This window comes from Asterias rubens, chromosome 18 (assembly GCF_902459465.1).
Source record: "Asterias rubens chromosome 18, eAstRub1.3, whole genome shotgun sequence".
Classification (NCBI taxonomy): Eukaryota; Metazoa; Echinodermata; class Asteroidea; order Forcipulatida; family Asteriidae; genus Asterias; species Asterias rubens.
Window position 1 is genome coordinate 8906538 of NC_047079.1, and position 14814 is coordinate 8921351.

Consider the following 14814-nt stretch of genomic DNA (forward strand, 5'->3'; position numbering starts at 1 on the left):
ACCATACAATGCCCCCGTTTACGCCACTGTGTATGAGATTATAAGATGAGTTGGGCATGCATGGAATTTGGGATGGGGTCACAAAATTTCGAGACTTGGATGCAACTTTTTACACAAGACGAAAACATCCAAGTGGTATTACAAAACATGTCATCGACCTGCTATGGAGCAGGCAGGTATTTAAGATTGATCTCGTAATGAGTTAATCCAGTGAACCATTACTAATCGAGCTCATTGGAAAATGAGATGTCTAATTAATCTTAGCACTGTGAGCAAAATCTGGGTGCAGACGATACGAACCCACATCTGAATTGGTGACTACGGCTAGAGCTACGGCTGTTGCTAAGGGTGTTGCTAAGGATGTCCTATACCCTCAACGCACGATGACTTGGACATCTAGCCATAGCCGTAGCTGTAGTCGCCAATTTGGACACGGTCTTTAAGTAACGTATATATTTTTTGAAAGAGGTAAACCAAAAAAATAATAAATAACAGCTGAAGCCTTCTTTTTAGGCATCTGAAACACACAAGTTTGAGTAACAAAGGTTTTCTCTTTTATTGTTCTCTTGCAATTTGGATGACCAATTTAGCCAACATGTTCACAGTTTTGTTATTTTATGCATATAATTATTGGGATACACCAAGTGGGAATACTGGTCTTTGACAATTACCGATAGTCCCCAGTGCCGCTTACGCCCACAGTGGTTGAGCACATACACGATTTGCTTACCAGGTAAAGATTACAAAACCAAATGCGATGTCGTAATATCAGTTGCTGAAATCCTATTTATGTTTGCCTGGCAGAACAATTTTAAGTAGTATGTTCTGCTTCAGCACCCGATGTAGGGCTCAGACCGAGTTACGTCAATGCAGAAATGATGACTGTATAGCAAACGCGGATGTTAGGCAGTGGACACTATTGGTAATTACTCAAAATAATTATTAGCATAAAACCTTACTTGGTAACGAGTATTTGGGGAGAGTTTGATAGTTTAAAACATTGTGAGAAACGGCTCCCTCTGAAGTAATGTAGTTTTCGAGACAGAAGTAATTTTCCACGAATTTGATTTCGAGACCTCAGATTTAGAATTTGCGGTCTCGAAATCAAATTTTCACAGGTTTGTTACTTTATGCATAATTATGTTGAGATACACGAAGACTAGTCCTTGACAATTTTTACCAATAGTGTCCAGTGTCTTTGAACAAACACAGTTTGGAAACAAGAAGTGAAACTAATAGAAGACTTGTCAGTTTTGAATGATTTATTTTCTTCTCATTTTATTGTCGCCATTTTGTGCTATACTTTTACACTCACATCCTCCGAGTCTAAAATGCAGGTAGCCTGCTATGCGCAAGCGCATTAATACCATCTCCACTGCTGTATAGTCACACTAAACCATTTATAATTCGTAATAATATAAGAATAATGTATTAAATTAATATATTATATCTTTAAAAAAAGTAAACTGTTTCATTGGTTCTTTCGTGGTCCTTGAAGTTTTTACAAATAATGTTGGAAACAAGGACATCTTGTTTCCATAGGAAAAAAAGTACAAGAAAACTCAACCTAATTTGCGTTACTTTCTTCCTAAACAAAATGGCGGCCATTGACGTATATTTTGGTCCAACTTTACTCTTCGGGTAATGAACAGAAGTCCTGTAACGCTATATTACTCTTGTTATTTCACCATAACATAAACTATAGTTATTTTAAAGTTCTTAATTATAGTAAGATTGTAAAGTTTCTGTTTTAAAAGAGAGATTTCATTGTCACTAAGTTGTTAATACATATCACAAGCTTCTAACAGTTTGGTTTCAATTATAATTTCGGTGTCGAATACCCCGACTTGAAAACCAAGCTGATTTAATGGAGTCAATTGTTATCGCAAAGTATCGATTAGCATAAACCGTCTTCATTTTGATTTTCAATGAACGTACTAATTGATTTAAAGCAAAGTTGAGAGCAATGTATCGATTAGTACTAACCGTTTTTAAGTCACTCTGGATTGGCCACCGTAATAATCGAATACTGGCCTTATGTTTTTGTATGGGTACGGGGTGTAACAATAAACATAGTGGAACACAATAATGATGAAGTATTAACTTTCCAACTTTCTAATCGATGTAATTAAGACATTTCTAGAATTTTTTAGAACAAAATTAAGTAAAGAGATCAAAGGAGTTGTAAAACACACACAAAAATCGTTAGTGGTACATTAAGTTGACCCGGAGGGAGTCACAATGAGAGGTGCCGAATAATGGCAGACTTTGTAACGCTAGGTGGCAGCAGACTTACAAGGTAAATTTGCACTGTTTACATTCTGAGCATGCGCGCAATTCTGAGAACGATGGCCCCATGGTAAGTCTGCTGCTACCCCAAAAGTCTCCCATTGACACGATTGTAAGCACGGACAACAACGAACATGCTAAGCAGGAATATCACGAAAATGATATACAAATAGGGAAACTATAAGTTGATTGCGTACACAGGTTTTGAATTGCTCAACACAGTTTAAAGCTAAAAAAAAAACTGACGCACGGACTTGGCGTCTCATTGTTTTGTATACATGTGTTTTCCCATTGTAAGCACTTCGGTGCTTTATATTATTGTACAAACTTTGCAAGTGTTTTTGAGGAAACTTCCGTTAATCACCAAACATATGTGTCAATCGTTTGTAATCAGCATGCCCCCTTTTCTTCACGATTCCTGCCCAACACTTTACATTGGTCAATGTGAGTCGGTCAAGTAATTTGTGGTAATCCTTCTACGACCAACCACACACGCTAGACTCCTTTAAGATCACAGACTCTATACACTAGAACCTGTAACGAGATGTTTGTACAATTATTTCTTGGCTTGGGGTTTGATTGGTGAGAATCCTCAATAAACGTCTTCACAATCTAGTAATGTCAATTGAATTTCATGCAGCTTATTCTAAAAATTGTTACTTCTAAGCCTACGGTGCATTTGAAGGGTCATTTGTCAAACAGACAACGGTGCTCAAGACTCCGGGTGTGGATGACTCTACGACCCCTTAAAATAAATGTGCAGAATCAGTAAACCAACATAAATTAACCGATGACGTCACCGATGACGTGTGATCAGAAGTCAGAAATGCTTTGCTGAAAGTGATGGGTGGAATATCGCTTTATTATGTGCAATATCCGATGGATGTAGAAGAGTCAAAATTGGTTCCATTTAAGGGGAAATGAAGAGTGAGATGACGGCATTCAAACTTTAAAGAAACTCGCTGATGTCCGTCCATTTAGGGGAATCTCAAAGGACCCCGGCTATTTTTGTTCAGACTTAAGATTTACCCGGGGTCATTGTACCATTGTGTTTTCACTATGGAATCAGACCCGACTAAATAATCACATTTCCTTCCTTTAAAACGGGGTTTCCGATCTAAATATATACAGCAACTTTACAAACAAAATCGGCGTCAAAAAAGTCCACTGTTGTCAAAAAGTCCGGTGCCATCTGATTTGATCCGCTCCGATCTGGTTTGAACTGGATCCAGTTATGTACGATGGCCGATATGAGACATGATCATCTAGCAGTCAACCAGTCCTCTGCCCTTCCAGAAGTCAGCCATACACCTTGCATTCTTCGCTCTCCTCTTGACTTCTGAGATGGGGTCCATGTCATTGCTGTTGCTGAATGGTCGCTTTTTCATGCCACCCTGTCTGAGGAGGTATCTTGGGACCAGGTCCTCTCTCAAGAAATGAAGGAACCCTCCGTTTTCCTGCAAGTACACAGAGAAAGGGAGAATATGTTCAATGTAAGAAGAATAAGAATAAAAAATAACTGGTATAATAACGTTTTGTGTCTCAAAACGCTTACCATTATCATGTTCGAAACTGGTTTTCTGCGATTTTCAACTAAGGTACCGTTAAAGTTACACCTAGCGCAGAAATTCGGCGCTTACACGTAAGCGGTGAACGGTGAAAGTAAGTGCATAATTCGGCGGCAAGCAGAGCCATGACATTGGGCCCTGCTGGTACACGGATGACGCATTTAGACAGACAGAGTATGTTGCCATTGATCAATTTACACGTGATTTACGGTAGATACCTCGAGAACTACAAATCTTACTCCGTGCAGCCGGAATTAAATTAAGCCAAGAAAAATCTTTACATGGTTCCAGGGCATGTAAATGTGTCTCTCTTCTAATTTTATTAATATGAACGCAAATGAACCGTTGGGGTATCATTGTTTGACACATGTTTAGTGATGATCACATCACATATTTCTTAACGCGGTAAAAATACACCAGTAGAATTGTCTAAATTTTCTTTCCGGGGGCGACACTGCCACTTAAAATCAAGGTATTGGCTCACTGACGATTTGTTTGCTCTGTTGGCGTCCAGCCGACTCATGCCCTCAGGTATGAGAGGTTCTTGATTTTGCTAACGCTAAAAAAACCACAGAAACTCTTGATTTGTTTATGGGGTTGACTGTTTGGCGAGAGACAGGGGGTTGTGGTGCTGGGGTAATCCAGTTGGACACGGTCGTGTGCACAGCCCAGAACCGTGTTAGGAATATTTGAAATGGTGCGTCTATGTTCATACAGACGCTAACGCTATATGAACATCGATAGCCCTGCCACTAACCCTTGAGCAGGTTATGTCTTCTTGACTGACAATGACTCTTACCCTTCACCGAATCCAACCCCCCCCCCCCCTCCCTCCCCACGGAAACTTCACCCTCGAATTTTGTTTTGTCAAATAGAGAAGTTAAGATATAAAGCTCACACATTCCCTTTCTGGATCCAATTTAGCGAGAGCGATTTCTATAGGGCAGTGCACCCCCGGGATAAAACCATTCTCTGATTTCGCGGTTGCCTGAGCGTAAGCCGTTGTGAAACGTGCCTCGTTTTCCGCGCCAAATTTCGTCAGGCTGCTTCAAACTCTTGGCGCCAACTAAAGAGCTAAGATCATGGTTGACACTCCTACGTCAGCTGTTACCAACTGTTTTGTTTTGTCTGAGCCACGTGGTAGGTCAGCTTGTGTCCGAAACTCGATACCCAATACACGGTTTTGTTAAGATGGCAGTCTGTGAGCATCAACATGACCCAATGTGAACTGTTTCAATTTCGCGCAATATTTTGTATGACGGGTACAGAAGTCGCATTAGAGTAGTAACGCACACTGTGCTGTGATTAAATTACATCAGAGTGTGGTTGTATCTAACATATTCCCTCTGGTTATATTCAGACGCTTTTGTAATGATCAGATTTGTTTAAATAACACGTTTTGTTTGGCTTCAGGGACTCTATGTAAAATCAGTAAAACCCACATACATAAATGGTGCACGGGGAAACTAGAACGCCATTGTATTAATGCTATGACCAGCATTTCTAGTTCGTGCAAATAACAACCGCACAGTTTCATATTGTGGAAAGGTATTACAATAAACTATGCCCTCAAGCATGACACTTTGAAGAAAAGAAAGTGTGAGTCTTGGTTTATGCCTAATTTTATTCTTATTTCGTGTTTAGAAAGGCATAAACACAAAAGCCGAAAGTTTTAAAGCAAATGCTAGAATAAAATTACGCCTAAACCTATATATATGAGATTCAATGAATCCTTTTTGGGTTAAGGTGTAATTATATTCTTACTTGGTGTCCAAGAAGGCATAAATACAACAGTAAAAAGTGCAAGAAACATTCTTGCCAAGTGCAAGAAAAACAACTGACGCATTGGCCGCTTTGCGAGGACGGGTAAACTGAACTTTCGCCCCGTCGAGATTCGGGGCTTTTCCCGAGTTTGTTCTCCGAGAATAGACACAATTCTTTCCTTTTGACTGTCATGTCACACGGGGGCAAGACGACGTTCTTCCCCGGGAAGCTCACGTGGTCGAGCCCTCTAGCGATACCGAAATAACTGTGACTTTGTCGGGGCGCGTTTTGTTGAACTGTAAGAACACGCACGTTGGACATCGCATTAGATGTAGATTAGTAACGCTACATGATAATACCTTCATGTTGAAGAAACATTCTATAATGTGTCCGATGCGATTGGAAGCATTTGGCAGCTAATATTTCGTCGACAATGACCATGATCATGTATGATAAAAGGGAACATATTTGCCGTAAAAACCCAAATCTTAGACCCATACAATGGTTCTCGAGCGGCAAAGGACCCCGTTTTTGTTTGAACGGTTTCCAAAATAGTAAAGGTATACTTTGCCACAGAACAACGAAACATTGCAACCAGCTAAACCAGAATTATATTTACTACTTGCGTTTCTGTGCATTATTTTGAATTGTAGTATTACCGATTGACTGATAAAAAAACTAAATTTTTAACAGTTATTATTTTTTTGAGCTTAAAAGCAACACGACCAGCCGTGGTAAACTTTTACCATAATCATCTTTCCCTTTCCCTCTTGGGGGTAGGCCTACCTCACAGAGTCATGGGTAGACTTAGACGGAGGACCGTCTAGCCTAGAGTCATTATGACCATTCCCATGAAACTAGATGCGCCGCTACAAAACCATAAAGGCTCGCCTTGGAACTAACAGAAGAAGTTACTACGCGGTCTTTCCAAACGCCAACGAGTCCTTATTACAACTCGGATTGTAATTCAATCTGAATACATTTCCCTAAAAGCCCGTGCTTGCTTGTGTCCTTGAGCTTCATCGGGGACTGTTGCTTTGTCAATATCCCTTCTAACTAATCAGCAAACAAAAGAAATAAGGCAAGTATAGATAAACACATATTACCCATATACCTTATTAGTAAGCATGTAGAGTCGCGAAGGTAACAGAGTACCCGTTTTGTAGATACACACTCAATCAATGTAACTGAATTGAAGAGCACTGACTCCTACAGTAGTTGCTATTATTTGTTGTATATTATTTGGGTTTTACATACCCTTACAACAATTTAAAGGCAAAGTTTACATCTTGGTTTTTTGAACCATTTGGTTGTTTTAACACTACACGAATGTTAATGTATACAATACAAGTAAAATGTGATGTTGATTTCAAAAGGTAGTCGCGATTTTGAGACATCACCCGCAATTGGAATACACAATCTGAGAAACTATTTGACAGTAACGTTTCTCGTTCACATTTTGAGGGATAACAACTTTTTAAAAATATAAAAAAAATCAATTTGTTTTATGCTTAAGATTTCAGAATATTAATACTCGTTGCTGATTGTACAATATTCTTAGTGTCATTCTATTATAGGCTCAAAAACGAGGATACAACGTTCATAAGTTGTGTACGACACGGCAATAAAAATACAACATACCCAAATAGAACAAACATGCGAATAAAACCTTCAAAGGAAACCGTGTATTCAATATGATATGACATTTACAAAATTGTATAGTTCTGCGAAATGTTTTTTTTTTTTTTTTCAGACTGAACGAATTATTTTCCCTAAAATTGCTTTAGTCCTCGTTCTCACTAGACTTGACTCAAGTCCCAATCCCGTGCCATCCCAAGGAAACTACTGGTTTGTGATGCTCTGTATTCCCAAACCTGTTCCGCATTATCGGGACCACATTTTGACGGCGAGCGCGCACTGTACTGTATGTATGCTACGTGTTGTTTTAGTAAAGTTTGGGTGACTTCCCCTTGCGTATGGACCTCTCACACGAGAATGGGACTTGAATCAAGTCTACGTTCTCACAGGCTCACACACTCAGGCTCGTATCAAAAGGGAGCTGTTGCATTCTATGAAACGGTCCGGTATACAGCAATGCCCGGCTATGTCTCGTTTACTTATCCTTAATTAGTACTAATTAATGAGTATCGGAAGGTCGGCAATCAGTCCGGAATAGCTCTCCCTCTTCAATCGTCAAATAAACCCCGTCGTCAGTGTTTACCTTTTGAGTAGGCCTACACACCGTGCACGCATTTTGCCGCAGGCCCATGGGAGTTGAACATTGGATATTTTATTTTTAAGAATTTACTTTTGCTTAATGATATCTAATTGCAATTGAGGAGTATTTAAAGGGAAGTTAATGGGTATTGGAAAAACGAAGAATGCATCAAGCCCACAGACCTTCTTACTGTTGATATATTTTAGTCTGTGCTTGAAACGTTTCACTGAGTGGAAAATCTCTATAAATTATTCAGAAATATATTTTTTTTTACAGTGCTGAAAATATCAGTCAAGGTAATAAAACTTAACGATTGCATCTCGAGAACACCGCGTCGATATCCTGCATTTTGTTATTTTAAGTTTTTAAATTTGGAAGATATAGTTTTACGTAAAATCATGAATTATGCAACATTGATTTTTGTGTTTTACTTTCCTGTCCTCCTTCAACAAGTTCTCATATTACCGATTTACGAATTCCGTGAAAAAGAAAAATTTAGGTCGATTTCAGCGTCGAATAAGTACTTATAATGTATTAAAGACACTGGACACGTTTGGCAATTGCTAAAGGCCAGTATTCTCACTTGGTGTCAATAATTAGTCATCGGATTTGCAAGAGAGTACTGCAAGAAAAAAAAAACATTGTTGCATTACTTAATGTGCTTTCAGATGCATAACAAATGACTTCAGGTGGAATCTTTTATTTGAGTGAGAAATTACCGCTTTCTCACAATGTTTTAGATTATCAACAGCTCTCCATTACTCGTTATCTTATCAAGTAAGTTTTAAGTGAACAATAAATTTTGAGTAGTTACCAAAAGTGTCAATGCCTTTAAGTTGTATAAATGGAGTATACGTGTTTAATAACAAGAATGCAACTCGGTGCATTGTTGAGCTCTCTCGATCAATTCAACAAGGTTCGGCAAGTAAACAGAAAGCTCTCGATTTCGTAGGGTGGCTAAAATATCAGGAATGGATTTCACAAAGAGTTAAGACTAGTCCTGTCTCGAGTTAGGACGAGTAACACGTCCTAACAGGACTAGCTTTAAGTCTTCAATATTTCTTAGGACTAGTCCTAAGTTAGGACCATGCTTATACTCTTGGTGAAATCCACCCAAGGTCTCATATAAAGCACGGTATCTCCGTTTATTTGGCGCGTCGTTTCTCGAAGTAATTTCTAATGGGTTTTCGGGATCGCGAGAAGAGAAATAATATAAATCCAGTCAAAGATAAAGGCATATCTGCGCATACACTCGATGGATGGGTTTTACCAGTTCATGGCCAGGTGTTCTATTCTGTATGGTAAAAGCAAGGTAGCTTTGTGTGTCTGGCGAGTGGTTTTCTCGAAATAATTTCTTAGGAGGTTTTCAGGATCAGGAATAGAACATAAACATAAATCTAGTGAGTGAGATAGACCCATCTTCTCACACACTCGATGGATGTGTTCTATACCATATTATTGCCAGGTGTTCTAGGTAAGATATCGACCCATTGAACAGCAATGCAGTCAATTGGATAAGAGTGCAGGCAAAAGTCGCTGGATTTCATGTTAAGGATCGCTTGGAGCTCTTTTCCGTATTGAGGTGTTTCTTTTGGCAGGGGGCAGGAAACGCCGCTTTGCCGTGCCCGGTCGAAGAATTAAAATCTTGATGAGGCATGTTGGAAACAAAATGGAAGGTTAGCGAATCACATGGAACACTAACTCATGCACGAAACAAAAACTGCAGTTTTGTTTTTGTTTTTGAGATACACACAAAACGGAATGGGTAAGACGGTCGGCGAACTATGAACTAGTACCTGGACGTCTGTGAGCCTTTATCGACCGGGAACTAAGTGACATGCAGGTGGCTACTGACTACAGTCTTTAATACACCTTGCGGTTCAGTAATAAATCATTTGCAATTAAACGAACAGGGGAAGGCATTATGACGAAAATCAAGCAAGCGTTAAGACGGGCAGTGGTGCACAGTCTTTTCTCGGGCATCTCAAAGCACACTTCTATGCAACAAGTTTTGTTTCTTTCATTATGTTCTTTCAACGTCGATGACCTAGTGAGTCAACATTTTCACTTTGCTTTCTTATGCAATGTGATACACCAAGTGAGAACATTGGTATTTGCAAGTACCTTTACAAGAAAAGGGGTAGAACTTGTCTGAACGCAAATCAAGTCATTGTTCACGCCATTACAGTTCACCGATAAGAGCAAACAAGTCATTGTTATTGCAACCAACCCCATATTTACAATTAAAAATTATTGATGTCTCCAGAAGAAAAAAAAGGAAAACATAAAAGTGTTGACGAAAGAGTTTAACGATATAGCATATAAGTCCATAAGCCCACCAGTGGTTGATGAACGAACCTCACGCGTCAACATTAACGCCACCCAAGCGAGCCCAAATTATTAGCTCTGCCCAGATTTTGTTTTTATTATTTTCTCCTCCCACAATCGGAAGTACAAGTCTTCCATGCTTTTTATCTCTGGGTGTTTTATAAAGTCCGGATGAAGAATTATTGTGCTATGATGAAATGAGTTGTGGAATAATGCCAACCAAGTATAGGGGGGTCATGCACTTCTTGAAGGGAGTAAGCGAACTCTGCGATCTTTGAGGTTTAATTTAGATTAAAAAGTAATATGCGGGGTCGAGATGTAAGGATGCGAGAGAAGATGTGAGTATGGGAATGAGGATGACGGGGAGGGCTACTGTTTGTGGGGCAAACATCGGTTTATTTTGTCATGGGGGGATCCTCAAACTTTGTTAAGGAAAACTCGTGCCAAAGTTCAACACAGAGACGGAATAAGGGTTAATATTATTAAGGGATAACACAGAGGTGTTATAATATTATATCGAAGCGTACAATAATGTATCTGACCAAAACAAGTAAGATATAAAAAGGTAGTCGGTATACGATAGCATTATACTTCAACGTTGTTATATTATAACATAATCTGATCAAGAACAAGTGCCAATGTAGGTACTTGAGTACGGGACTTATACTTCAACGTTGCTATATTGTTATCCAAGAACAAGTGAGACACAACAAGGGTACTCTATTACGAGAAAGTATACCTCAACGTTGCTATATTGTAACATATCTGATCAAGAACAAGTATCTTTACAATAATGTAGGTAATTGGATACGGGACTTATACTTCAACGCTGCTGAAGTGAGACACAACAAAGGTACTTTAGTACGAGAAAGTATACCTCAACGTTGCTATATTGTAACATATCTGATCAAGAACGAGTGTCTTTACAAAAATGTAGGTACTTGATTACGGGCATTATACTTCAACGTTGCTATATTGTTATCCAAGAACAAGTGAGACACAACAAAGGTACTCTAATACGAGAAAGTATATCTCAACGTTGCTACATTGTAACATATCTGATCAAGAACAAGTGTCTTTACAATAATGTAGGTAATTGGATACGGGACTTATACTTCAACGCTGCTGAAGTGAGACACAACAAAGGTACTTTAGTACGAGAAAGTATACCTCAACGTTGCTATATTGTAACATAATATCTGATCAAGAACAAGTGTCTTTACAAAAATGTAGGTACTTGATTACGGGCATTATACTTCAACGTTGCTATATTGTTATCCAAGAACAAGTGAGACACAACAAAGGTACTCTAATACGAGAAAGTATACCTCAACGTTGCTATATTGTAATATATCTGATAAAGAACAAATATGATATAAAGAGATGCTATATTATTATTTTATAGCCCATCTGATCAAAGGGAGAAGTTCCCCCGCTTTTAATGATAAAACGGTGCGGTGAACGTATAGAGGTAAAAATGAATATTTTATTTGATGTATATATGAGGTGTCCGATATACGTCCGACAAGATGAATTACTTCCGATGCTCCACGATGGACAATTTTGACGCTCTATCCTCGACTCCAATTTTAATTTCAATTCTATATCCAGTACCTCAGGAAGGGTAAGCTTTCTCAAGATCCAGATAACATCAGGGGAAAAGGAAAACGTTTTCAGACAAGCGGGAGCTTGGTGGGGGGGGGGGGGGTGTATTCATTCAGAGTAAAATGTTTGTTTGGGTATTTCAGCTGTGGGAACGTGACTAATGCCCAGTTTGCCCAGCAGACGTCACAAAAGAGTTCTGGATGAAATCCCGTCTTATAGTGCGGTAGATTTTTTTTTCTTTAAAGATTTTGTTGTTCTATTGTCAAGATTGGTTTGCGTCTCTCCGTGTGTAAATAGGGCATTGAAGACAACGGACCTTTATCACGGTGTGGTCATCTTGATTTTACTTCATCCCAACTCACCACACTGAGGCTAGACGAAATAGTAGCCTGGTGCCATGTTGGCAAAATTAAAGTAAGCATGCATTACTGTTGTGAAACATGGAACATGACCAAGATGGTGACAGCGTGATAAATGTCTAAGCATCAGCGTTCGAAATCACATAATCGTCATGCGCACTGGACATCACCCAGCCGGGTGAAAATGTGCACAACACAAGTCTTTGTTTTACTGTTGTTATAGTGTTATTACCATCCTTCTCATCTGAGCCCGATTTCATAAAGCTGTTTGGCAGAACGTTACTTTGCTAAGCAAGAAATAAGTGGGGTACAACACCCCTGTTCCACAACCGAATAAGTCCTGGCTACGCCCCTGCATCTAATGCGCTTATGCCTAAAATCTAGATGATGAACAGGCTTTGATAAAAATCATCATAGTTGTTATAGAAGTATAGAAATGAGTAGAACAAGAAGAAGAAATGGAAACCATTGACATTTAATATCTACCTATACAAATCAGGGTTTCCGTCTGGAAATTAAAAAAATGTACAGATAGATTAAGTTAATAGAATTAGATTTTGCAAACTGCTTACCAACCAAAAGGACTTGAATTTAAGTGACATTGAATTAAACGTCCCCCAAAGGCAATTTTGATATTCAATTTATTGTTAAGGTCAATCGTGAAAGATTCTGACTCTTTTTCTTGTCAAGAAACTTTGTTAATAAATATTACTCTCAAATGGTTTGAATTACATCAATGAAATTACGAGCAATCAACCAAATTGAATAATAAACTTGTATCATTATCAATATCCTGGAATAGTAATTCCAAACCAGAAGGAATACGTTCACTTTAAATTAGTTATGTTGACACCTGGGGAATTTGAAGATGCAAATTGATTCTTCAATCTTGTCGTCATTAATTTGTTTTTAATTCAACCCATTAATTTGATCATTCTGTCGAATATAAATTCCTCGATCTCTCAATGATAAAGCCACATCTGAAGTTATCATTGTTTTGTCTTCCTATAAAATTATCTCTCTATTTTATTAGCCATTTATGAGCCTCTTCAGCAAGCACATTAATCATCGACACACTTCATTCTCAATGGGGAAAAACAAATAGGCAGACACGAATAAAAAGTAAACTCAACCCCTCTCCCAACAATTTTTTTTATATGAAACGATCAGTCTTGATTAAATAGACTTTTTCTAAATTAAGTTTGATGAATAAAAGGCAGTCTTTGGATTTCCGGTACAAAAGTCACACTTTTTGTCTCTTTCTCGCTTTTGAAATTTGCCACTCGTTTCTCCAACAATGCGAGGTGTAGAGTTCTATAACCTCTGACTTGTTTTTTCTTTCTGACTGGATTTTTTAGACTGTTGATTTTTATTGGCATATTTTTGGAGTGATTACCAAACGCAAACCTCCTCTTTAAGCTCCTTACGCCCATGGCGGTTACTCTGGTAACGATATATTTACGGAAGGTTATGAAATGGCTCTGCACTTTAACACAATTTAAAGAAGTTCTGGAAATATTTTTTTATTTACTCTGGGATTATGACTTTCCATTCCTCAAATGAACCAACATGAACTCCCATACCTAATACATCATGAACTGTTTCTGTTTGCCGACCTGTTTCTTGTATAGGCCTAGTTTTTTTGAAAATGTTTCGTTCATTGAATTTTACTTCAGAAACTTGATTTCGGTCATGGTCGCCAAAACACACCCTGTCGGCTTCATATAAGTAACGCCAGCGAGACCGAAAGTCAATTTTTTTTGCAGGCACCATCGTAGTGTATTGAGACAACAAGCTAATTCAATTAAAGGCCGTGTCACACAAGGCAGTTTTGTTCGGGTAAATTAGGAGGCAACCAACTGTACTGCATGCACAATGAAGACTTCGACGGGACAAGAGACATGTTTCTTATACGTGACTCACTCAAACAAAGAAAAAAAAAAGAAAAAAACGTGCCTTATCTTTCTCGCTGAAGATGGCTTTGAACTGGTTACATCGTAGCCCGTATAGAACCAACGCATAACTCGTATCCCAATATTGCAGCCGAAAAAATATCAACATCTTATCCCACTTGCAGTAGCGTATAGCCCAGTCTGAGCCCAGTTTAGTCTGTAGGTTAGCCCACACTGAAGTACACTTGCAGTAGCGTATAGCCCAGTCTGAGCCCAGTTTAGTCTGTAGGTTAGCCCACACCGAAGTACACTTCCCTTGACGTTACAGCAATTAAACATAGCCCATTTTCCATTACGTAATCTAGTTAAACCTACACGTAAGCCCAGTTCCCTTGAGTATAACCAATACGTAACCCGTATTCCAATATGGCAGCCGGAAAAGATCAACATCAACCCCCCCTTGCAATTAAGTAGCATATAGTTAAACCTACGGGTTAGCCCACTTCCAATTGACGATACCCAGTTAAACCCCTACGCGTTGGCCAATTACTCATAATGTAACCCAGTTAAACCTAGGCTACACGTTAGCCCAGTTCCCTTAACGTAACACAGTAGGACCAATTCGTAACCATAATGCATTTTACGTTCTCCAGTACAACCAGCGTATAACGTGACTCCCCGTAAACACAGTTTAATATCCTTGAATTTACGCTTGTGTAATTCTAATGGAATTAGATCCCCACAACCTTTCCTTTCTCTTTCGTCTTCTGAAGCTCCTTACGTTACACACC

At 38.8% G+C, this 14814-nt stretch overlaps 1 protein-coding gene across 1 annotated transcript in view; it reads right to left on the bottom strand.

Moving 5' to 3' along the window:
* Positions 1–1247: 1247 nt before the first annotated feature.
* LOC117302407 overlaps positions 1248–14814 on the bottom strand; it is a 31477-nt gene continuing 17910 nt past the window's right edge. Inside the window, exon 2 of the mRNA XM_033786343.1 lies at positions 1248–3746. Within this exon, the coding sequence (XP_033642234.1) occupies positions 3555–3746 (192 nt within the window). The 3' untranslated portion in view covers positions 1248–3554. The remainder of the gene's footprint in view (positions 3747–14814) is intronic.